Source organism: Podarcis filfolensis (genome assembly GCF_964270895.1).
Source record: "Podarcis filfolensis genome assembly, chromosome: 4".
In the NCBI taxonomy this organism is placed as follows: Eukaryota; Metazoa; Chordata; class Lepidosauria; order Squamata; family Lacertidae; genus Podarcis; species Podarcis filfolensis.
The window spans coordinates 91,286,338-91,310,609 of record NC_139607.1 but is presented as its reverse complement, the minus strand read 5'-3'; the positions used below and the strand labels follow the sequence as shown (position 1 = coordinate 91,310,609).

Below are 24,272 nucleotides of genomic sequence, written 5' to 3'. Positions count from 1 at the left end.
AAATGCTTTTGACTGTAAATATGAGCATCTCTGACAGCTGATCAATTGATATCTGACAGAGCCAGAAACTGGCCAGTGAGCATCATGGTAACATGCTTGCAGGTAAGCCATTAGAGTTTCTTTAGCTGAACATGGCTACAAATGTACAAGGTAACACACTATATAGCTGGTGCCCAATAAGTTGGGAGGGCATCACTTCAGGCCCAGGATTGCTTTACAGACAATGTGAACCTAGCATCCTGGATAATAATAATAATAATAATAATAATAATAATAATAATTAGATGCTTCCCCAAAACAAGAAGTCGAGTGCTGTCAAACAAAGCCTCACTTGATGGGCTTCATGCAACCAGTAGCTGAATAGTCAAGGAACACCCCAGGCTATAAGCATAAAGCAGACAGCTGCCTGTCTGAACAGGAGCTGTTCTGAGTTTTCTAAAAAGGGCCAGGTAAAAAGTTTGTTTCTGCTTACAGCATTTATAGGGAGTTTTTAAATTTGGCATGTTTCTTTTTTATGTAGGACTCGATGTTTGTTTGTTTTGGCATATCTTGTCAGCTGCCCCGGAGACTTACATGGAAGTATAAATAGTTCAAGAAGATATTTTACATCAATGCACAAGTTGAAATCCCATTTTAACAAAGATATCACAGCCAAAAAGACCTCCCAGCATCTGAAAGGGACAGACTGGGGTGTTCTTTCTGCCAGATATTGTGATGTTTGACAGTAGGAGGGTAACTTATGAAGCTTACCACCTCCTCCAAACCAGTGATACTTTTTTTCCAAAAAAAATCTGCAGTTCCATATGCAAGACAACTATTACAGGAACTGGGCTTTTTGCTTGGAGTAAGTACTTTGAAACTCTGCTCAAGCCCTCTGGCTTTGACACTCTTGCATCATACAGCAGAAGTCCTAGAAAGTGGAGGAATCTCTAAAAAATATGGCAAAGCAGAAAAATATAGACGCGCACAAGCAATCCTGGAACTTTTCCTATACAAACCCTCTGAGCTTAGGGACAAATAGAACAGCATTGTTTTGTATCATGCCCTTAATCTGTAAGAACTGTTTCCGTAGGAGATTTAACTCTCCAGAAACAATATCCCTACTCTCTGGGGTAGGGATGGGAAGAAAAGAACCATACAGTGTTTCAAAAATGTTTACTCCTTTGAACTGTAATAGCCACTGGACAATGGAATCCAACTTGCTATTGGCTAACATGGTTAATGAAATGACCATGATTAATATTCATACAGCCATTAAGCAAAATATTATGCATTTGCATACATATGGCCATACATTTGCTAGGCTTTTAGGAGCTGAAGGCTGGCTTAGGATTTCCCCACAATGAAGAGAATACAGGGAAAGACCAACAATAACATGGAAGGAGAAACCAATTGGGTTAAACTGGGATCACTATAGTTAAGAGCTAAAGAATTAAAGTCGCTTAAGATTTTGGATGTAAAACAATACAGTTGCAATATCCACGTGTAAAGCAGATGGGGTGAACCACACACACGGTAGCTGTAGAAAAGCGGGAGTGAGGGAACACCCCACAGTCAATGAATAAACTTACCTTAAAACATTTGGAAAACAAACCCATTAGTTACTTCATTCTTTAGCTCTTATTGACACAAGAGAAATTAGGTTGACTTGTCATTTTAACCACTGTTACTTGTCCTTTTAGTGCTGAAGGGAGATGCCACCCATCTTTGAAGGATAATTCAAAAGTTTTAAGTCTTTCAGATACACAACCAAATGGGTGAGCATTTTCACTTGGTTTAGTATTTGGGGACGTATTGGTCTCTCCCTATTTGAAATCAAGTCTGCAGATAGTGAATTGTGAAGTCGAACAGAAGCCTGTGAAGTTTCATGCAGTTATTTCACACGCACAAATGCCTTTTTTGGTTTGATTTATCCACCAAATGCATTTTTAAAAAAGGCAATACAGACACACGCACCAGCTATCTCGCAGCAAATGGCAGAGTTTAAAGCAAGAAAAATCATCTTAGTATTTTTCCATGCCATCATTGGAGAAAAGAGGCCCACAGAACACCTTGAGATCTGGATAAGCTAGATAGAAGCTGCTCAAGGTTGTCGTCATGCCCAAAGATCTTAACTCAAGAGAAAAAAAAGTGTGGAATAGCAGGATTATGAGATTCTGCTGTAGTGGTTAATATCAGCATGCCAGTTTTGATTGCAAAAAGAAAAAAAAAAGGCTGCAGGTTTTGTTCACTTACGTATTGTGGAAAATGCATGCCATTCTGTTTTCCCCCGGAAGAACAATTACATAATGCAATAACACTGGATTAGAAATGAGTACTTACACAACAGAATATACACACAGAGCATTTTAGTCAAAAAGTGAGTTCAAACCCCTCCCCGAAATATAATTTTTGTAATCCAAAGCCACTTAAGCATCTGGTAAAAAGGACACAGACAAGGTTGACGAAGCCGCAACACGACCTCTGCATTTGTACATGTTTTTCACATGCTTTGAGTTGGCAAGTTTTCCATAAATACTGGAATCTACTGGTACCAATTAAAGGGAAAGCACTCACAAGGGAACCAGAACAGGACAAACAGAGTTAAGGCAGAGGATGAATGGAAGTGAGTTAGACCTTCCTATTCTAACAGCTCATGAAAACCATTTAGGAATCTCATAGCTTCAGGTGAGACTTATCAGACAGGAGCTGTGTCACAAGGCAGTTCAGCACAGCTCCTAAAAGGAAATTATTAAACATTTAGAAGCAACCATCTCCAGGAATGAAAAGTTAAGGCAGAACGAGATGCTATGTGGGACTGAATCAGATTTCCCTTACAGGGCTAGTGCATGGGCTGGAACATTTGCTGGAGAGGTCTGGAGGGAAGGACAGGGTACTCAAGCCGCCCCTCCTTTTACAAGTGTCTTTCTCCCAAGTAGTTTATAAAGGTTACAGCTAACATTGGGTGGGAAAGTGGCATTTGAAGGTCATTGTCAAATGACCATTATCTCAAAATACACATGGCTGGAATGGTGCCCAGTTCAGTCACTAAGTTCCCATTTTAAAGCACAAAAATAGTACCACAGGCAGGCCAGAATGTCTAGCAGTTAGCACATGCTTAATTCATAGCAGTGTAGATGGCCTTACGCATTTGATCCTGATTGTATTAGAGGCAAAAAGCTGTTCTCTGTAGCTTTTAACACTAGCCCTCCTTCCACAGTTATCCTCTCCTGTCACACATGCCTGCCCAGAGTTGCAGTATTTATTACTTGAAAAGCCACATATATCTACTGGTAAATGATTATGAGCCACCACTTCCAAGCATGTTAAAAAAATACACCAGGCTAGCAACCGTCACCTATTATTATTTTCCTGCAGGCAAGTCAACAGCAAGAAGGCAACTGATCGAACACATGAGGCATCTCTTTCCAATTTCTCTTAACAAGTTATATGACAATACAGGCAGCATCAGACATGAAGTTTTTGCTCCCTGCCTTGCTTTCAGTCACACCATATCTTATTAGTACCATTCAAATCCTCCTTTGTGGCTATTGTGCCATCACATGGATCTGCAGAAGTCACAGCTTGGAACCTTTTAGAGCACTTTTGGGATGTGGAGGGCTCCTGCCCCTGCAAGCCCTTTATGACCTACTGAGACTACAATTGTTGCTCTTTTAAGAGATTGCTCAGGCTTCAAGGAACAATGCTCCTCAAAATACACAGCTTCTGGTGAAGGTTTAATGTCCAACATAGGTCTCCTTTCACAGGGCTTATGATTAAATAACACTTTGCTTCCCTCATTAGAATATACCTTTATTAAAAGCCAGCATGGTGCAGTGGATTGGGCATTGACTTGGCACAAGGAAACCTGGGTTCAAATCCAGTATCAACCAGAATCACTGGCTGACTTCGCACAAAACCAGTGCAACCTCTCACAAACTTTGTGAATAAAATGGTATAAGGCTATGGCTTGATTTAAATCATCTTTCCTGGCTTCCTAATACATGTTTCATAAAGCTGTGAACAAGTGCCGAGGCTGAGCATTCCTTCTTCACTTGTCCCCTTGTGATGGCTCCAAAGCTTCATTCCTTGCTTGTACTAAGCCAGACTTCCCCATTTCACCTGAGCTATTTCCTGGCTTCATATGAACCAGGGGTGGGGATGCTCAGGCCCAGAGGCCAAATGTGGCCATGTCCCTCAAATGTGGTCCTGCTCTGCACCTTCTTCAGGTGATTCCACATTGCTGCAATGTATGCTTCAACTAGGATAATGATTCTTGCCTGCGTGCATGTGTAGAAACCTCTGGCGTTTACACAGGCTAGATTCCAGTTATGATACTAACGGAATAGTAATATGTGTTGCTCCGCCTACTTTTGCATCTGGCTCCACCTACCACTGACATGCAGGCCCTTGAAAGTTGCCCATCAGGGAATGTTGCCTCCGTCCCATCCCCGATATAATCAATGCTTAAAATTCATCTCAACCCCTTTTGTGTATGCTTATATTGAAGTATCATAGTGAAATTGTGAGACAAATGGATTAAAACTTCAACCTGTTTCAAGTATGGCAGTCCAGGTTAGATACACATTTTTCTGTGCAATCGTCATGAGGCTGTCAATGCCACGAGACCTCTACATCACTCAAGGGTACTATATCAGCACAGTATGTTTGAGTACCCAGGTTGCTAACCTTAAAACACAAGCCTGACTCCACTGGGATGACTCTAGCTAATAAATATCCAATTAAACATCACCTAAATGAAACGTGTCAGGTTGTTTTAGGCTCCCATGATAAGTTCTAAGATTCTCTGCCTCTCCTGACAAAATTCCTATAGCCCTCCTACACTTTCACAGCATATTTTGAGCTGCTGGAATTCTTTCAATATGCCTACAGCAACTGCTTACCATTGTTGGAGTGTTCCATGCTGTTGTTGGTGCAACTTTGGGTTGCCAGTTGGAGCCTCCAGTTAGTTTCTTTTCTCCTGGCTGTGTCCAGTTCACATCACTTAGAAAAGAAAAGGGAAAAAAGATCTTAAATCCAGGGGATGGAGGGGAATCTAGCTGCCTTTCTTGCAGACATGTTTAAAAATAAACTAAGTTTAAACAAGGCAAGGTTAGAGCAATATTTCTTATCCTGAAACTATGTACCTCAACATCTCCCAGTTCAAGCCTCCAAAAATAGATAAAAATGAAGGGAAATACTATCCATTAATGCACACCACTCTAGAGACACCAGCACACAATTGGCTCAAGCCTTACATAAATAGGCCAAAGGGACCAAATGTAAGGCAAACATGCAGAAAGAAGCAAGAAAGCAGGCAAAGAGAGTGTACAGTCCCTGGATAATAAGACTTGGGTACCTAGAAGTCTGTAATCTTGAGGTGAACTGATTTATTGCAAGATTAACTGTTCATATACAGCTTCCCTAATTCAGAGTTCTCCTGCTCCCACCCCCTCAAAGACATTCGCTATCCTACTCAGAAATGGAAAACCTGGGAGGGGAAAGGGGCAGTGTTACACCCTCCCTGCCAGGTTCATCTCAAGAACCTTAGTCTGCATTTGCTGTACAAAATTGCTGCAAAGATGTGCTTAATGGGTTAAAACACTTGCATATTGCTGCAATGAGAAATACTCACTTTTTAGTTGTTCCATTTCCAATGCCCAGATCTGTTACAAAACAATAAATAAACAATTGGAAGCTGCCCATTCATTTATTTCAATTATCCAAAGAGTTGGTACTGTAAACTTTACATAAACTCTACTTACTGCCCACAAGATTGGCTAAAGATGAATCCAGATCATCCAACACTAACTTGTTAGGTGGACCTTTTGAAGTTGGAAGACTCTGGTTTTGAGAGGCCACTGTCGGTTTTAGGAGTCCACCTAATTCATCAAACCCTTTAAGAAAAGCCAAGTAGTATTAAAGGCAATGGAATCCATGTCAATGTAGCATGAGACATCTTAAAAGCAGTATTTTTAAAGTCTAAATGGTATAAAGCTGCACTTATTGTTGTTACTGTTATTTTGCAGTGAAGAAATGGAAAATCCATATATTCAGCACCCAAGATCCAAACAGAAATTGTAAGAGCACTGGCAGCAGCAGGAAAACATTGATTGACTGACTGATTGATTGATTGCATTTATATACTGTCTTTCTGCCACAGAAGTCAAGGCAAAGTTGGTGGCCCTTTCAGGGCCCTGGCCTAGTCTTCCTTGCTGTTTCAGTAAAATGTCTCAAGCAACAATACAGATATATTGTAGCGTAAGCTTTTGTGGACGCGGGTGGCGCTGTGGGTAAAACCTCAGCGCCTAGGACTTGCCGATCGTCAGGTCGGTGGTTCGAATCCCCGCGGCGGGGTGCGCTCCCGGCGTTCGGTCCCAGCGCCTGCCAACCTAGCAGTTCGAAAGCACCCCTGGGTGCAAGTAGATAAATAGGGACCGCTTACTAGCGGGAAGGTAAACAGCGTTTCCGTGTGCTGCGCTGGCTCGCCAGATGCAGCTTGTCACGCTGGCCACGTGACCCGGAAGTGTCTGTGGACAGCGCTGGCCCCCGGCCTCTTAAGCGAGATGGGCGCTCAACCCCAGAGTCGGACACAACTGGCCTGTACGGGCAGGGGTACCTTTACCTTTACCTTTAAGCTTTTGTGGATGAGAAACTACTTTATCAGATTTCTGAAAAGGTTGAGGCATCATAGGAAGTTGTCCATGAAAGCTTAATCCAAAACAAATGCGTTAACCCTTTTTAACAAGCCAAAAGATCCAAACAGCTTTTTAAAGGCTGGCACCAAATATTCCATCACCCAGTGCGATTTTTGCGCATCTTTGAGCAGTGTTTAAAAAAGGGTACTTTAAAAAGATAGAAAGGAAGACCTACCACCAGAATCCACAGGTACATTTGAAGTTTTGTTGCCAAACACAGACTCAAAGTCAACATTAAGGCCTGCTGAGGGCTGCGATGGAGCAACAGGAGACTGGGTGAACCCTACAAACAAGACATTTAAAAAGAGCTTATTTATATGCAGTATGTGAACTCTCAACTTGCATGTAAGTAGCAGCTCTATAGCCATAAAAGGATTATGGGCATTCAGACATTGAAAAGGAGCCTGCAAAGAAAGCTTTCCTTGCAGAACTCCATGTTACTGCAACTTTAGAGGGAAAACCCATGAGGCAAGAACTAATGGACTCAAGTTTGCATGTTGCATATAGGCAAGCAGCAACTACACTCCCCAAAAAAGACACTGGAGTAGGCTTCACAGCAAGAGTTCTGCAGTACTAGTAAGCCTTTTTAGTTTCAGCCCTTTAAGGCAGAAAAGGCAGAATTTTTCAAAACAAGATGGCCTGGTGCAGTTATTCAATTTTGTCACTGCTATACTATCTGAGAGCAGATTTATTTTGAAGCGATAATAGACTCCTAGTTTCCTATTTCAGTTCACTACTTGCAAAATAGCCACCTCTGGGATTGAGTTGTACTCACTGGTGCTCCCAACTCTTCCCACCCTATCCCCCACTCCCCATTTTCAGACATTTCCCCAGGCACATAAATTGCTACATCCCAAACATATCAATGGGACTTAGGACCTACATATCACCTACTTTAATCCTGAGGATTCTGAATAAAATGCCCATAAGCACGGTCAGGCACGTGTTTTAAAATTCATTTCCACCTGGCACCAATTTGACCTATTTTGCTTTTTAGAGACTTGAGAACTTCTTGCTAAAATGGATAGATTATTTTTTTAAAAACCCTCACGTAGTTGCAGTATTACATGAATGCTTATGGCTACTTCAGCACTGAAAGCAACTCAGTAGTTTAACATGTAGCAGCTACCAGTTTCTTTAGGCAGAATGCTAAAGCTGCATATAGCACCAGGCTTCCTCATTTTATTACGACACACTATACTGCTAAAATCCTATACAGACTGTCTGCTCCAGAAGGCTCCCCTAATCAGATCAGTACCATGCAAGAGAAGAAATGGGAAACATAAAGGTGGACTAAGGTGGCAAGGGATTGAAATACAAATTTATTATATAAACATATGGTCCTTTTAACATCTTGTATACTGTAAGCAACTCTGGTTGCTCCCCCAGCCTAGTTTATAAAGCTGTAGATAGCACGGAAGAGAGACACTAAAGTCATTACAGGACGCAGCATTTTTCCCTACAAAGGAAAACTGAAGACAGTTTAGAAGAAACAACACGGGCACAATAGAATTTAATAGTGATGAACAGTATTGACCAGCAGAACACTGGAACTTAGGCACTGACTATAGCATGAGAGGCGCCAGTGAAATTTCAGTAGATTCAGGATAAAAGGCAAAACGCAACAGAATTTGTTATAACAAGATGCATCAGTTCTCATTACTGGCTATCGATAATCAAGACAGAAATGGATCAAACTTCGATGAGGAACAAGGGGTGGTCATCACTACTATGCTCTTGCTTGTGAGCATCCCAAGATGGACTTGATGGACCTTTGATCTGATCCAAATGGTCCTTAAGTTCTCAAGACTGGAACATGTATTACGCTAGCACTGTGATGGCTAAATCAAAAACAGCACTAGGCACTGCTCCACAAGGGAACTTGTTGCACTAAGTACAGTTGGCCCATTTCAGAGAGAGCAGTGCATGCTTGCAAGGACAAGGACATGGACACACACACACACACACACACACACACACACACACCACTTAATGAGAAGACCAATGTGCCTGTTTCATGGGATCAATGTTTGCAAAGTTCTTATAATTAAAGCTAAAACATTTCCAGGATAAAAGAAAATAAAGACAGTGGCTTTCAGTTATAATGTCATGCTGGGTGCTTTAGAAGTGCACCCGCCAAATCGCTGTCAATTGCCACTCGTTTCAATCTGTGATTTTCTATGAACAAAAAGTGATACAGTGAAAAAACTTATTAAAGCAGTCTTTAGATTTGCAACCTTTTCAGCAAGGACAGGCTAAGTTATTTTTAAAAACAAGCTGGACCCATTTTGATGCATCAGTTTTGGAATTATTTTTAAGTGTTGATCAGCTGATGAAAAGCATACAACTCTCCAGCTTGCTTACAAACTGAAATGGGCATGTCTGCATAATTTTACCCAAGTTTACATAATTAAACCAAGTTCCTGGGCTTCAAAAGCCTTTTACCTACCTCCAAATAGGCCAGCTACAGTTGAGGGCTCACTGCGGAAATGGGAAGCGTTAGGAGGATAAGCTTGAGGACCACAAAAAGAATCTGATAAAGGCATAGGAAGCAGAAGAGCAAAGAAGGAACAGTTACAGAGAGAAAGGAACAGGACACTCTTATCTGCTTAACCAATTATTTGGACACTAAGTTAAGACAACAACTACGTGACCTAAAGCACACACACAAGCAATCTAGCAACAACTTCTAAAAAAAAGGGAAGATTTTACACTATCTAAAGACAGGGGGGGAAACATCATCAAATGCCATGTTTTACACCTCTGAAAACAAGCAAGTGTAAAACCCTCAAGGCATTTGTATTATACCTGAAGTAAAGTGACAGAGCTGAAAAGTGGATGCATATTTGGTTTCCACAAAGGGGTTTGATTCAGTAAATGGATTGAAGCGATCTAGAGAACCAGAAAGAGTTAAATCGAAAGCCATACGATGACATGGTAATCTTAGAATTTACGCTTCTGGAGGTCAAATTGTGCCACATCTAGCTTGGAATGGAAACTCCATGCGGCCAAGGGCACATAGCTGGACATAAAGATTACCCCATGGACTGCATACTGCACACAGTAGGTGGTGCAAGTCTATATGCGGCTCATTTAGATGAGCAACACTGTAGTTGATATGCCTGTAGCAAAGGCTTGCCTGCTTTTAGGGGGGAACTGTCCCCAATTCAGTAACCTCTGGGTGTTGTTTTTGTTGTTGTTTTACAAATATCAGATAAAACAATAAGGCTGGGAAGGAATATAAAGTCTCCTCTCTCCGCCCTCAATCCCTAAGTAGTTGCCCATCTGAATTTACACAGCTACCACGGCACTACATTCTGTAGGTCATGTATTTACAACTGGGAAGGGAACTCAAACTGTCATTAGGTAATAGCTCATTCATTTTATCTTTCTTTTCTCTCTTTTGAAAATCCTAAATTTGCCCAGAATAGTCTGATAGTTAAGAGAAAGGGAAAAGCCAGTCAGATGGTACATTACCAACGAACATCTCATGAGTTGGTGTCCTAGAAGTGAAAGTGGGTAGTACGTCAGAAGAGACAGAGAGGTGATCGCTAGATTTTGTGAGGAAAGGATTTAGGCTTGGAACGGCATCATCAACAGCGTCAGCGGTAGAAGTGAAAGGATCTGTGCAGTCCAAGCAGAGCAAGGAGGAGAAGAAGAGGAATAGGGGTGGGGGACCAGGTTAGCTGTGCATTAGTAATCAGGAACAGCATAAGCAGTTCTGTAAGTCAGTTTTGCTTTAAGAGTATCAGTTTGCATTTCCCCCCCAACACCTACATAAATGGCTTATTGGCAAGAGGTAACAGGCATTCTCTAAGTTATCCTGATTCAGGTATTTTCTGAAAAGGACACTGTCGTAATACTCTGGTCTCTGGAAGCAGAATCCACCTACAACATACTGCACAACACCTTTGATATAGAAGAATCCCTTCAGTGCAGTGCCTCTAACTTGGATCATCCACCCCCAGCCCCTGGGCTTTTCCCAAGACTTGCCATGAGCCCTCGCTATGCCCATACAATTTCCTTTCTTAAATGCCTTTTTATCTCTCAAGTTCTAAAAAAAACCTTCCTGTTTTGACTTCTGGGCTCAGTTCACACACCATGGTAAACCATAGTTAACAGTTATGCACAGATCACTCCAACTTCACCCCCTCCCTCGCAGAAGCAACAAACCATGATCCCTGGCTGAACCAACTGGGGATTGTGGCTTGTTTCACTTAAACAAAACACAACTGGTAAGTCAAGAACAAACCATGATTTAACATTGCGGTTTGTAGCAAAGCAAGCCACCATCTCTGGTATGGAAGCAACACTAAGGGGTCATGGTTTGCTGCTCCTGCATGCACTGGGGGAGGAGCAAAGCAGAAGCCACCTGCCCATTCATGGTAAACTATTAACTATGGTTTAACATGGTGTGATAAAGCTGCTAGAGAATTAATATTTAGGCTAAAGTCATGCAGCCCTCACTCAGTTCAAAACACAATGTGATGGCACAGGCTGCAGCCTACACTATGAGAAGGAGGAGAGTAACTCGGCTAACCCAACCTCTCCTTTGGTCTTCACTGCTATTACTAAGCGGATGTTTTTTTATCCCTGATTGCCTCTGGAACAGCATTTAGTGGCCCAACCAGCTCTCTTTACTAGATAGGATGGTGAGGAAATTAGGTGTGGGGTGAACAAGACTGCAGACAAAACAAGACATCAGACAAAAAAAAAATGTAGTTTGTACTAAAGGTTTTCTGTAAGGTACTAATTTAGAGTTTTTTTCTAATCAGTCAACCAGAAGACCAAATAAACATATAAGCAAATACATCCAGCTAAACCTTGTCTAAACTATTTCCCTGTTCAGTGTGTATCAGTAAAGCTGTTTCCAGCCCGCTCTGTTCAGTTTCTGGAGTCTTACCGCAGCCCTCTCCATTTTGTCTTATTTCTGACTGAAGCCTTAAATTTGCCAAGCGTGCTCCAACTCTAACCAACCAAAACCCACTCAAACTCGCTTCCACTCTCCTTCAAACTCTTGGCCAATCATAAGGGCAGTAGAGTTTTGTTTAAATTTCTTTTTCCCATAATTAGTTACGTTTCTTTTCTCCCTCACATTTCTGTTTCCTGGGCTGTACTTTAACTTCCAGGTCAGAACCACCTCTCAAAACCATTTTCTGATACCCCCAAAACAAGATGTAAAACAGCTGAGAAGTTTACTTCCTGCACAATGGTAATGAAAAACAAATTGCCAATCACAGCTATAGGACAGGGGTGCGAAACCTCAGGCCTGGAGGACAAATGTAGCGCTCTGGGTGTCTCTCCTTAATCCTCAGGACTCTGTCCATGCTGTGCCATCCCACCACGCCTCTGCTGCACCCTCCTCAAATACTTTTGCCTGGTTGAAAAGTGGTCATGAACTGTGATGATGTTTGCTGAGATGAAGAGATGTATGCATACACAAAGAAACCTCTTTGTGGCTATTGCAGCTGACTGCACAATGGCAAGAGCCACATTTGCCGGCCCACCCACTGCTGCTTCTGGCCCCGCAAAGGTTGTCCATGACACAATATGGCCCTTGGGCTCAAAAGATTTCCCACTCCTGCTGTACGGATTACATTTAAGTAGAACTTATTTATCAAGTGAAGAAAAAAAAGGGGGGGAGAAGCCTGAACATGGTCTACCATCTTCTGAAAGAAAAACCCTGAAAAGCAGGTTTACATCCTTCATACAGAAAATTCTACCCATTTCTAAATAATTCTAGTTAACATTTTCAGCAAGGATTTGTCCACAAAAACAGAATATGCTTATTCTACTTCAGCAACCACAAGCATGAACGAAGCTACCAGAAAAACTTGTCTACCATCTTGCCTGGCCCTCCACTATCCCACAAAATATTTTGCGGCCAGAGAAAAAGAGTGCAAAGCTGTCAAAGCTATGAACAAGAAAGGACAAGTATTAAAGGCAACTTGGCCAAATTACTGCATATACTTCCGGGGGGTGGGGCAGAGGACATGATAGAAGGTGCATTGCTACAAGAAGGCTCGTTTGAGGGAATGAAGCCCCAACATGAGCAACTTTGCCTAGTACACAGATGCCTTGACCATGGTTTTAATTTTGGAAAGGCAGCATACAAATAAAATGATTGATTGATATTACACTGGGGGGGGGGGAGGTGTTGAGGTATCACCCAACGTATTAAATGGCTAAATTTAATCTGAATGGCTTAAGCAACTGAAAAGTGCAACACGGTAGGTCACATCTTATGCACATTTGACTTGTGTGATTTTAGCCGTAACACACATGAAGGCAGGCTTGTTGAAACTGCGCAAGTTAAATCCAAGGAAGGTGGAGAGCTCTTTTGTGTCAGGGGTTGCCCAGCATGTAAGGAGCTTCTAAGCTGTCTGCCTTTGGAGGCAAGGCCTGTGCAATGCACCAACTCTGGGATGTTCACATAAGATTTTACAGGAAATCAGATGGCCCTGCAAGCATTTCAAATTAGTGTTTGCAGAGCAAAGGCGAATCATTCTGATACTCTGGACTTTGCTCCGTAGTCCAGACTTACCTGAAATCAAGCCTCACAATAACTCACAATGACTACAAAGATACAACTATGATTGGGGCTAAACAGGAAACGAAGTTAAGCTATGTGCTATGATACACCATGTTTTGTTTCCAATCCTTCAAAATACGGTGTGAAGAATTATCTGTCCCAGACATTAAAAAAAATAATCTTTTTACCTAATTTAACAAGGCAGGAAAGCTTAAGAGTCTATGAAATATTACTGATGGTTATGAGTGACTATGAAGTAACCAAAACTGGGATTTAACTGTGAGTTTCTTACCTCCCCAGGTCCCTCCTACTTGTGGCGCAGAGGATATAGGATGCACAGACGGATGAAAGGTTGGCTGCAAATCAAGGAGGTCATTTGGCAGCTTTGATGTACTATGGAAACAGATGAGGGCAACTATCAAAGACTTGAGCAACATTGCCTTTCTTTCATAAAACTTAGCAAAGCTATTCAAACTATCATAGTGTTTTCCTAAATGGAATGTGTGTGCATGCATGAAATGTGGCAGAATTTAGCTCACTGGATATCCAAGGCCAGGATCAAAAGGAGGCTTCAACATGCCCAGAGGGATTGACTTTTTCCTTTTGGAACCGCAGCCACCCCCATCTCTTTCCAGTATCAAAGGCAGCCTGCTGTAAGGTATTATTTGGAAGGAGGGAGGCATACCATTGGAGTGACAAAAGCACAATGACTCCCTGGGCTCATCAAATTAGTTGTGTGGTTCTTCACATGCTAGCACAGGTTTATTGCTCCTACTAGTTGCATTGAATATATAGCACAAGTGGGAGATTCACACAGATACTTAGGAGGTTTCATTTGCCAATAATTCTTCTGTTTTTAAAGGCTATGCTGCAAGTTTTGCAGTTTGCAGAAATGCAGATGTAATGAAGCATTCATTTGGTTGGGCTAAACTCATGTTTATTTTTGCTGCTTACAGTCAAAGCAACAGTGCACACAGTCATTTCGTGAGGTCCCACCACGCAAACCATTCTGGGTATCAGACTGCATCAACAGTACACTGACTGTTGTACTGTTCTTCTCCAGCACTTCTATAACAAAGCAGTGCTCATAGGTCAAGTCCACAATTGCTGGTGATGGTATCCATGTGGCACCAGAACACACAATGCTTTTCACTGCAATCAATTTCATACTAAAACTCCAGTTTTACAGCTTTTTGAGAGGCTTTATAGAGTTTAGAGCAGTGTTACTCAAAGTGGTGGTCCACGGACTGGTGCCAGTCCATGACCCATCAGCTGCCAATCCCCAGTGACCACCACAGCCCAGGTTAGATGGGAAGCTAAAGGGACCAAATATGGTACCAGTCCCTGGCGAATTGGAGGTGGTCCACCACATCAGATAGCTTGAGAAGCACTGATCTAAAGAATACGTGTGTGTTTGCACAACGGAGCATCTCATACTTTTGCAGATCATCAATGCTGGATCAGCAGTGTGCACTGAATATTGTTAACCCCTGCCCATAACCTGTTTAATACAAAAACAAAAAATCCAAAATCCTAAGGATCTTTAATTGCATAGGACAGTTTATACTGACAGGCCCAGGTATTGCATGCAGGCTGTGACACTGTTAAAAGATGTAGCTCTGGACCACTGAAAACCCCCCTACAAATTACAGCATAGTTCTACTTTTTCCTGATAAGGCAAGAGTGTCCTGAGCAGTTGCATACTTAAGAATTCAAGCATCACTGCCTTTCTTATACATTTAACCAGGATGTTTGGCTTATTCTCCCTTGGCACTAGATAAACGAACCTTATGGTTAGCTTATGTCAAAGCCAAAGAGCTACACAATAAATAAAATCTACAGAACAGTCTCATTTTAAGGATGTACTCTGGCTAGAAACATTTCCCCCCAATTATGAGCAGTTCTGACATACATCAAGGGCATACCTGTTTGAAGAACTAGGTGTGGAAAAAATGTCAATGGCTGGTGTAGTCATTATGCTTCCTGCTGCATTAGACACAGGAGAGGAGGCTGTTGTTAAGGAGTTATGAGGTTTCTTTGCAAGTTCTTTTAGACGTTGTTCCTGATGGGAAATAAAGACAATTTTTAAAAACAAAGGGTTTTTTTTGCTTAGGCAGTTGATAAAGTTAAGCAGAACAAAGCCCTCAAATAGCTCTATTAAGACCTCTAAAAGGGGGCAGGCAAACTACAAATGAGCAACAGTGTACATTGTTGTGGTTTTACATTTTCTTATAAATGGTTCTCTGTATGACCCAGTAGTCCACTACCACAAAAAATTCAGGCTAAAGGCTTTGAAAATAATAATTCTATATTCTACTTCTAATTTCATTCTCTCTCTCTCTCTCTCTCTCTCTATATATATATATATATATATATATATATATATATATATATATCCCAACTTTAAGAGACAGAAAGCTTGTTCCAACCACCCAAGTATTCATAGGCAGCTTTTAAATGAATGTGAACAAGCCATCCTTGTCAACTGTAATCCACTGTCTTATATACACAGCCTGCTTTTTCGTCTTTGAACACTGTATATACTAAGGGTGGGGAATCTTTTTCCATACAGTGGTGAGTGTGGTCAGACATACAGCTCCCTCTATCCAGGCAAGCAAGAGGTATTATCATAATTCAAAAGCACAAGCAATAGGGGAGGATGCAGAGCAAGGCAAGCGAAGGGTGTGACCTGGAGGGGATGGCAGAGTTCAGAGCTAGACAGAGAGCTTTGAGGTCCCTCATACTTGCTGTGCAACCATTAGGCAGCCTATATACCACACTCAGTACAAAGGAAAAATCATGCCCACCTTTAAAGCTTTTAAACGTGCCTGCTCTTCCTCTAGTGCGGCTTGTTTTTCCCTTTCATCTACTTTGGTGAGCGACAGGCCGGTGCTTGCGAGGGAGGAGACTGCATTGGAAAGAGTGGTAGCCCTAGGAAAAGTTGACAGAAGGAAACCTGGCAGTTATACAGACGACACAACAGAGAAAGATGCTCAACAGAGCTCCGCTTTGTTTTTTCCAACCTATAAACATACAAGACTCTTTTTTCTTTTGTAGACTTAACCCTGGGAAGCAGATTTTGCCTGTGTTTCTGTACAGATTGTACATATTTGATGGAAGGGCAATTTGATGGAAACACTTGAAGTCAGCCATGCTCCGTCTATTTCAGGATTCAGTTTATTCACAATGGAATGTGCCCCACTTGGCCTGATTGTACAAACAAAGTCAAAGCAGCACACAATCTCTAGGACTTCCGAGAGATAAAATGACATAGCGCAGTTAGACACCACTTCGGTCTAGCCTAGATCACATGCATTTTCCTTACTGGTCCTGAAGTCTAGAAGCTATATCAGTTCATTTCAAAGTGTGTGACCAATGCTATATTGGTGACAAAGGCAAGAGAAAGCTGCTGCCACAACCTTCTGCACTGCTGTTGTGGTTGGTTTGCAGAGATAAGCAGGTTGAGTTCTTCTAGCAGTTGCAGGCTGCATCCAGCCAAGTCATGCAGCATATCCTGCCTTGCCTTCCAATGAGCTCAAGGTGGCATGCATGGTTCTCCCTCCCTCTTCTTATGCTAGCAACCCAGTGAGGCAGGTTAGGCTGAAAGACTGACTGGTCAAGGTCACCCAGGGATTTGAACCCTGGCTGAATCTTGGTCTCCCAGGTCCCAGCTTGAAACTCAAACCATTACACTTTAGATTTGCTGAAATCAACTGGTGCTAATTACATCACCTATTACATTTATATTTGATGTTTGGGAAAACGTAAATGGCCACGTAGGAAATGTTCAAATTTGGAAATAACAGAGGGTGTTGTGTTACCATGACTGCACCCAGATAAGAACACCTGAACAAGTAACATTCTTTCGATTTTTACAAATAAGGACACATGTGAAGCATATTTGAGGAATCTTCAAGCATTGCCCAACATATGGTGCCAACTACAAGGAGAATTTAAAACATGCCTGCTTGCAGCAGTAGAGTCTTTGATTTTCTTTCCTTCTAAGGAGGCTAAGTGCTGTTCCAATGCATCAAGAAGGCTGCTTGGTGCCTACAAAAGAAAATCAGTAGCCTTTGAGAAATTAAAGGCAAAAAATGTCAGGTCCTCCAGTCGCAAAGAATTAAACAATAAGCAGGTAAATACAGGCAGCAGCTCTTAATAGCACCATCACCAAAATTTTATTTAAAATGCTGCATGGTACATGTGGCCCTAGATTGCTCATTTAAAAAACAACAACCATCCATGCATTGAAGAGAAATACAAAAGGACAGCACAAGGAAAAAATGGCACATTCATGAATGAGTAGTCTCTCTATGTTCCAAGGGTAAAACTTGAAAGCAGCTACTAAGCCACATAAACATGTTAATGCACTATTAATCTTTGCCAACCTGAATTAGTATTTTGGGTGCAAATGCTTATACAGACAGCTGCACCTCTATTACAGAATTTAAACTGATTTAAAATTTAGCAACCTACTGCTTCAAAGTATAGTAGTTTAGCAAGGATCATTAGCTTTGAAACAGAGCAACTGAGAAACGTTCTGAAGTCTGACGATGGAACCAACAACAGATTCAAACCCCATTTTTTAAAAAACCCTCCAATTTAAGAACATGGTAACAACCAATTAAAGCATTAGTGATTACACCAAGGTCTTCAGATTATGAAAGGCCAAACGGACATGCATGACAAATGCATAAAATCATCTACCTGAGAAAGATCTGGTATGTCTCCTCTGTCTATCCCCACTTGCTGTAACAACAAATAGATTTAATAAGATATAGGCCTTAACCATGTTTGGCTAAAGACAGGATGAAGAAAGCACAATGAAGGTAACATGAAAGGGAAAAAAAGGCTGTTCTACACACTATGAAGGATCGTATCACTCAAGGGAAAAAAAAACCTGTAAAGAAAAATATAAACTTGCTTACTTTAGTGTGTCAACGGTATATATCAATAATGCCCAAAACAGCCAAGGTCATTTTTAATGATGTTGCCAAAAACATGTGCATAGAGATTTTACCAGCTCTGCGGTCCTTCACTTTTTGTGTCATATGCTATAGAAGGGGATGAAGAGCCTCTTTCCTGAAGAATAAGTGATCAAAATCTATCCTGACCAGAGTTACTAGGAATGGCCTTTTGTTTACAGTATAGTTTATTTCAGCAATGGAATAAGCAAAGTTAATGCTAATAAAACAGGTTTCCTGTTGGACTCCTGATGGCTGTTTGTATCCTTGGAACTACAATCCTAGTCAAATTGCAAGCTTGTGCACACCCCTTTGCTGCTGCCATCAAGACTGCACCTTTACATTAAGAGCAACCTACAAAAAACTGCAGCAGGAAACAGGGAGCAGAGCAGAGAACTTATGAGAACCTTTGCCACTCATTCTTTCCCCAATGCAATGAGCTGAACGTGTGTGTCGGAGGGTGCATGTGAGACTGAGCTCAGAACAAACATTCTCTGTGACCCAACTCACCACGCACTGCACCTTAGTTGCAGAAATAGACTGAGGCTTCTTCTACAGCTGTGGTTAATGGGAGGCAGAGGGGCCCAGGAAAAAAGGTCTTTTATCCCCATCTGCAATGTTATTACGGGGAAGGGGAGAGAGCTCCAAGCTCAACTTCTTGTCCCAGGTGGTGTGAGGACGCATACACAACCCTTGCCAGCAAATGCTTTTGAGGTTTTTTTTAGGGGGTGCAGAGAGCTGGATATCACAATAGATATAGTCCAGGAATGACTAGCCTTCTTTGGTCTGAGGGCAGCATTCATTGTTGGCAACCCTCCAAAGGGCTGCATGCCAGCAGTGGGCACAGCCAAAACAAAAAGTGGGAATGGTTAAAGTTTCATCCTTTTGCATGTCACCACTGCTAGTAGGTCAAAGCACTGCAGAAACAGGAAGGAGCATTCCCTCCTGCTTCTAGAGTGCTTTGACATTCTAACAGTGGTGAAACAGGAGGAGAAAAGTTACCACCAAATATGCTGTGGGCTAGCATTTCAAGCAGCTTTGTGGGCATGAAGTGGACTATGGGCTTACAACCCCTGATATAGACCCTCTTCTCCCCTAACTATCCCATTTGCCCCTTCAAAACCCATTCATTGTCACTGAAGCTTAGAAATAGCATTACACATATTAAGTTAATGCAAGATGAAACAATTCTCCACCCCAAAACATGAGTACAGTGGTACCTCGGGTTAAATACTTAATTCGTTCCGGAGGTCCGTTCTTAACCTGAAACTGTTCTTAACCTGAAGCACAACTTTAGCTAATGGGGCCTCCTGCTGCCACCGGAGCACAATTTCTGTTCTCATCCTGAAGCAAAGTTCTTAACCCGAGGTACTATTTCTGTGTTAGTGGAGTCTGTAACCTGTAACCTGAAGTGTATGTAACCTGAAACATATGTAACCCAAGGTACCACTGTATACTTCTGTCCATGTGAGGAATTATCTAAGAAAGGCATGCAGGGATGAAACTTGTGCAGGATTGCCATCCTTCCATTCAATATGTAACAGCTCAAAATACTTGGGTGTACACCACCACAAGGCTGATTCATTCACACACATTACTTGGTGTCATATGATCGATCTCCTAGGCAGCTCTGAATGAACCAATATTCTCCCTGCACCCTAACTTAGTGTGGATGGGTCTTCAGCTCACTTTAAGCATTCTAGCTCAAAAATATTGGTCACCATTTGATCTCCATAAAACTCTCATTAATAGCATCTAGTTATTTTGAATGATGACAGAACTGGATGGACCAGTAAGTTTTACCTCTGCAACTTTGAGAAACTCAGAAATCCTTGTCATTCTAGTCAGAAACTTCTTATATATGTCAAGGCCTTCTTTGCATTGATTCTTTTTCATGTCAAAGTATTTTTCTACAAAATAAGAGAATTTAAAAAATAAGAGTCATCAATGTGTTTGTTTACAGTTTAATAGTGCTGATGTCATTTAAACAAAATGCTAAACCATTACAAGAATTACCCTAGCCACCTCCTTGGTTTGCACATTACCCCCTCCTCTGGTGCAGCCACAAGATTTGAAGCTTGCTTACTTTTTTTATTAATTGCAGTTCGGTGTGTCACCCAAAACCCTCAACTGTTGTTAATCTTAACTATGGTTAGTGGAAAAAACCCCAGCTTGGACAGCATGACAAACTGCAGTTAATCTGAAATTGAAGCAAAAGCTTCTAAAGTTCTCAGTGCAGCCAAGCTCGTTTTTTCTTTTTTTGGAGGGGGGTGAGTGTGCAAGCCTGGGCTAAGTTCATTTTTGCCAACCTCAGCTATGGCTCACCCTAATATCCAAACCAGCCAAATGAGTAAACCAGTCACAAAGATCAGAGGTGTTTGCCAAGCAAATGGATAACCTTCACCCTTCACCAAACTCTTCTTCACTCTGTCATGTGTTTATGTTTAGGCTCAAGAGCTGGAGATAAGGTGCAGGAACAGCAGTTTCAAAGTAAGACATAGAAGGAAGCCTCAAGTTCTCAGACTGAAGTAAAAGTTAGAATCATAAGTCTATGGTTATAGTTAGTAAGTAAAACCCTGCATTTGCAAAGGCTGTATTTAAGTCACTCTAGACATATTACTGAAGAACGGCGAAATGTTAAGAATTTGCACTAAAGAACAACTCCTCTTACTCAAGCCTGATTTTGTTAACGGTGACCATTTCCCTGGAGCAGGCAGAAAACCAGACACCAAAAAGTGATTGCAATGTGACTCCTTCAGTCCAGAAATCTATTTTACAGTGAATGCACAAAATAGAGGGTGTCAACAGCCAGAAGGGAATGGTATTAATCTTGTGCAAATCTAGTGAGTGTCAAAATTGTGGAGTTACTGAATGAAATTTTCAGTGTTCACAGACTAAACTCAATCAAGTTTATTTATTTACATCCACACACTTTGGGATTTATTTACTTTTACTTTCACCTATTTGGCAGGAGTTTGTCAGCATTTGTTGTATAGTAGTAGTATACCAAGCTTTATCCAAATATCTCAGGGTGATTCACAGCATAAAAATGTGGGAAAAACCCAGAGAGTACATAAAACTAAAACAATAACCACCCCCTCTCACAATGATTATGATTTCAGATAGAAATTAAATATTCAACATGGTGTAGAAGGGACAGGCAAACTAGGAAAATTTTCCTCAACAAAATATAACCCAAAACAAAATCCCAAAGTTATTCTAATGTTGTGAATGAGCATGTTCTGCTGCATGCTGCACCACAATCCTCATTTTACTTTACAGCAACCATTCATGTTATAAGCAATCCATGAGAACCACAGTGGCCTACCAAGTACTAGTCAGTAGCTTCAACTTTTTTACTGGCTCAACTTTCATTCCTGTATGGACAACCCAATGCATAAAGATTTAGCAGGTAGGTACATACTGTATACCAAAGTGAATATAATAATAATGGCACAACTGGGCCATACCGTACCATGTACTAATCTTATTGCAGATACATTGCATGAAGAATCTAAGAACAGCCCTGCCGAATCAAACCAAAGGTCCATCTAGCCTAGCATCCTATTTCCAACAGTAGCTAAACAACTGTCTCTGAGAAGCCCACAAATTATAACACGAAGAAAATAGCTCTTTCCCATTGTTGCTCTTGTTGACTGCCCCAGTCCCTTTCAACTGCAGCCTGAAAGCTGGAAATACTTCAGGTGAAACATTTTTACCTTCAAAGATTAAGTGCTTCAGCTGCTATATTTCTGCTGCTTGGGACGCCATTAAAGAGAAGCAGGAGCATACAAAAAGAGTTGCCTACCCATGCCTAACAGGATTCATTGTTTATTTGTACAAATGCATATATGACTGCCACACACTAACTTTCCCGTATCAACTCCAGCATTTCCTCTTCACATTGTATGTGCGACAAACCCTATTCAGAAGCACAAAGGAATGCCTAGCCGACTCCACTCTCCTCTGGAGGTATGGCAGCTCTCCATGAGGAAGTGTAAAGTATTCCAACCCACAAATTCCACTTATGAAAGCCGCCCTAAGGAGAGCATGCCAAAAGCTAAATTAGTTAACAAAATTGTCACCTTCCCTAAGATCCAAAGAGAAAATTGTCAGCTTTGCAGATTGGTTGTGTGGTAGCTGGACAAGAAAATTATAGTTCAAGCAAGTCATTTTTCATGCCAAAAATACTCCAGACTAGCTTGCGTTTAGGCACCTACATATTTCTGTTTACATGTAAAGAGAAGCAGCTCTTTAAGGCAGTTTAAAATTGTCTTGCAGGAAGTCAAAACAAAGATCACTGTCTTGCCTACTAAGTACAATGAAGAGATGTAAAAAAAGTAGTATTTACCCAACAGGTTAATAATCCCTTCATTATACGCTGCAAAGAGTCTAATGGCATCTTTGAAGAGAAGCATGAAGGCAGCATTAATTACACCATTTGTAAGTTCATTGCTGTTGACCTGCCGGTGAGAAGAAAGAAGTTAGTTCAATTTGAAAAAACATCCACGGCTATCTCCTGTCTTCAGTATGCAGGGAAAAGATCGGTCTTGCCTTTTGACATTGTGCACTATAAATTTGTGACATGACAACCTGGTGAAATAAAGGCTCTCGTTGGCTTTGGGAACTCTGCAGCAGTTGCACAAGTCTTAAAAAGAGGCAAGCAGCTTTCCAAGCGACAAAGGGGTGTGCCGGTGACCCCCAACTACCATGCAGGTGCTAGGGAAAATTGCTACTATAGTTGGTGCTCTCAGTTCCTATCAGAACATCTGTCTATCGCTCCCAAGAGAACATATAGTTTAAGATATTTAGCATTTGCCAACTCAGAAAAATTACCGCTTGCATCACCAACACATATTAGAACCAAACATTTTCTTCCTCATAGGAGACTAAATTTGAACATTTTTTCCACTACCTTTAGCCAGAAAGGGCAGAAATATAAACAGGGCATTTATAAGGCATTAAGAGGTAGTGTTTTATGAAACCAGGAGTAGGTAGTCTAGCCTTTATCGATGCCGTAACTAAAACACTTACATTGAAATCAAGAAGTGCATCCATCTGGTTTTGTATTATTGGTACTGTTTTTAGGAGTTTCTCAGTATTCATAGTCCTCATGACTCCGTCAGCACTAAGAGAAAGGGGAAGTGAGAAACACTTCAGTAAGCAAAACATATCTGGCATGATGCACACAGAGATGGCTGACACAGGGTGTTCCACTCTTTTCCCTCCCCTTTGCCCTGCCCCTGCAACCTACGTGCATGCATAAAAGCAATAGGCCAGACCGGTAAGGATAATAGGAGGCCTCTTGCTCTCTGCCCAGACCATGGAATTTGTCTGAATACAACAGGGAAAACTGGATGTCTTGCCCCAACTTCCAGCCCCAGGAGTTGGGGAAGTGGGCCTGCAAGGAGAACTCCCATGGGATTTCTGGCCTTTTGACTCTAGGTGTAAATGTTTTGGGGGAAGAGGGGCTTGGTGCTAACGCTGGCAAGCTTTGCAGTTTCATTTGGATGTCAAGTTATTGGATATTGGTAACTTCATGTTTAGATATGCAAGGCATTTTAAAATATTTTAAATCATTGTGTAGTCGTATGGATTGTATTTGTGAGCTAAACTACTTAACTCACTCCTACTCTAGGTTTTTAAGCAGGGGTTGGATGACCATCTGTCACGGATGTTTTAACTGAGATTCTTAAAACTCAAAAGTATTGCATGGGGGGGGGGTTTGGACTAAATGACCCTTGGCGTCCCTTCCAGCTCTGATTCTATGATTTTATGATTCTACTTGCTGTGAAAGCAAGCAAGAAGATCAACAGCAAGAGAAACATTACTAAGTTGAGAGTAACTCAAGATCTATCCAAGTTCCTAAGTGTCTCAGTCAAGTTTTTAAAGGTGTGTCATGACTATTAAACATTTTAGACTCAATTAAAGGAACAAAAATGGCAAAGCAGAATTCTACTGATCTTTCTATTTTTTATACTCTTAACGTCAGTCATTTCAAATTTTCAAGAACACAGAAGTCACAAGACCTTTGAACTACTTTCAGTACAATTTCTATCAGCTGGTGTCCAATGAAATCACTGTGTGAGTTGTTCTGCT

General features: G+C 41.4%; 1 protein-coding gene across 15 annotated transcripts in view; it reads right to left on the bottom strand.

Annotated features, from left to right (window-relative positions):
* Positions 1-24,272, bottom strand: part of PICALM (phosphatidylinositol binding clathrin assembly protein) — a 63,858-nt gene that overhangs the window by 9,989 nt on the left and 29,597 nt on the right. For 3 of the 15 annotated variants that reach the window (XM_083609816.1, XM_083609824.1, XM_083609828.1), the window contains exons 5-19: positions 23,208-23,301; positions 22,525-22,636; positions 19,977-20,083; positions 17,917-17,958; positions 17,174-17,259; positions 16,017-16,140; positions 15,135-15,271; positions 13,502-13,602; positions 10,155-10,301; positions 9,127-9,210; positions 6,853-6,960; positions 5,745-5,876; positions 5,615-5,645; positions 4,884-4,983; positions 2,236-2,259 (exon numbers count right to left, since the gene is read on the bottom strand). In XM_083609816.1, the coding sequence (XP_083465942.1) occupies positions 2,236-2,259; positions 4,884-4,983; positions 5,615-5,645; positions 5,745-5,876; positions 6,853-6,960; positions 9,127-9,210; positions 10,155-10,301; positions 13,502-13,602; positions 15,135-15,271; positions 16,017-16,140; positions 17,174-17,259; positions 17,917-17,958; positions 19,977-20,083; positions 22,525-22,636; positions 23,208-23,301 (1,429 nt within the window). The remainder of the gene's footprint in view (positions 1-2,235; positions 2,260-4,883; positions 4,984-5,614; positions 5,646-5,744; positions 5,877-6,852; positions 6,961-9,126; positions 9,211-10,154; positions 10,302-13,501; positions 13,603-15,134; positions 15,272-16,016; positions 16,141-17,173; positions 17,260-17,916; positions 17,959-19,976; positions 20,084-22,524; positions 22,637-23,207; positions 23,302-24,272) is intronic. The other 12 variants (XM_083609823.1, XM_083609825.1, XM_083609829.1 and 9 more) reach the window with 5 other exon arrangements.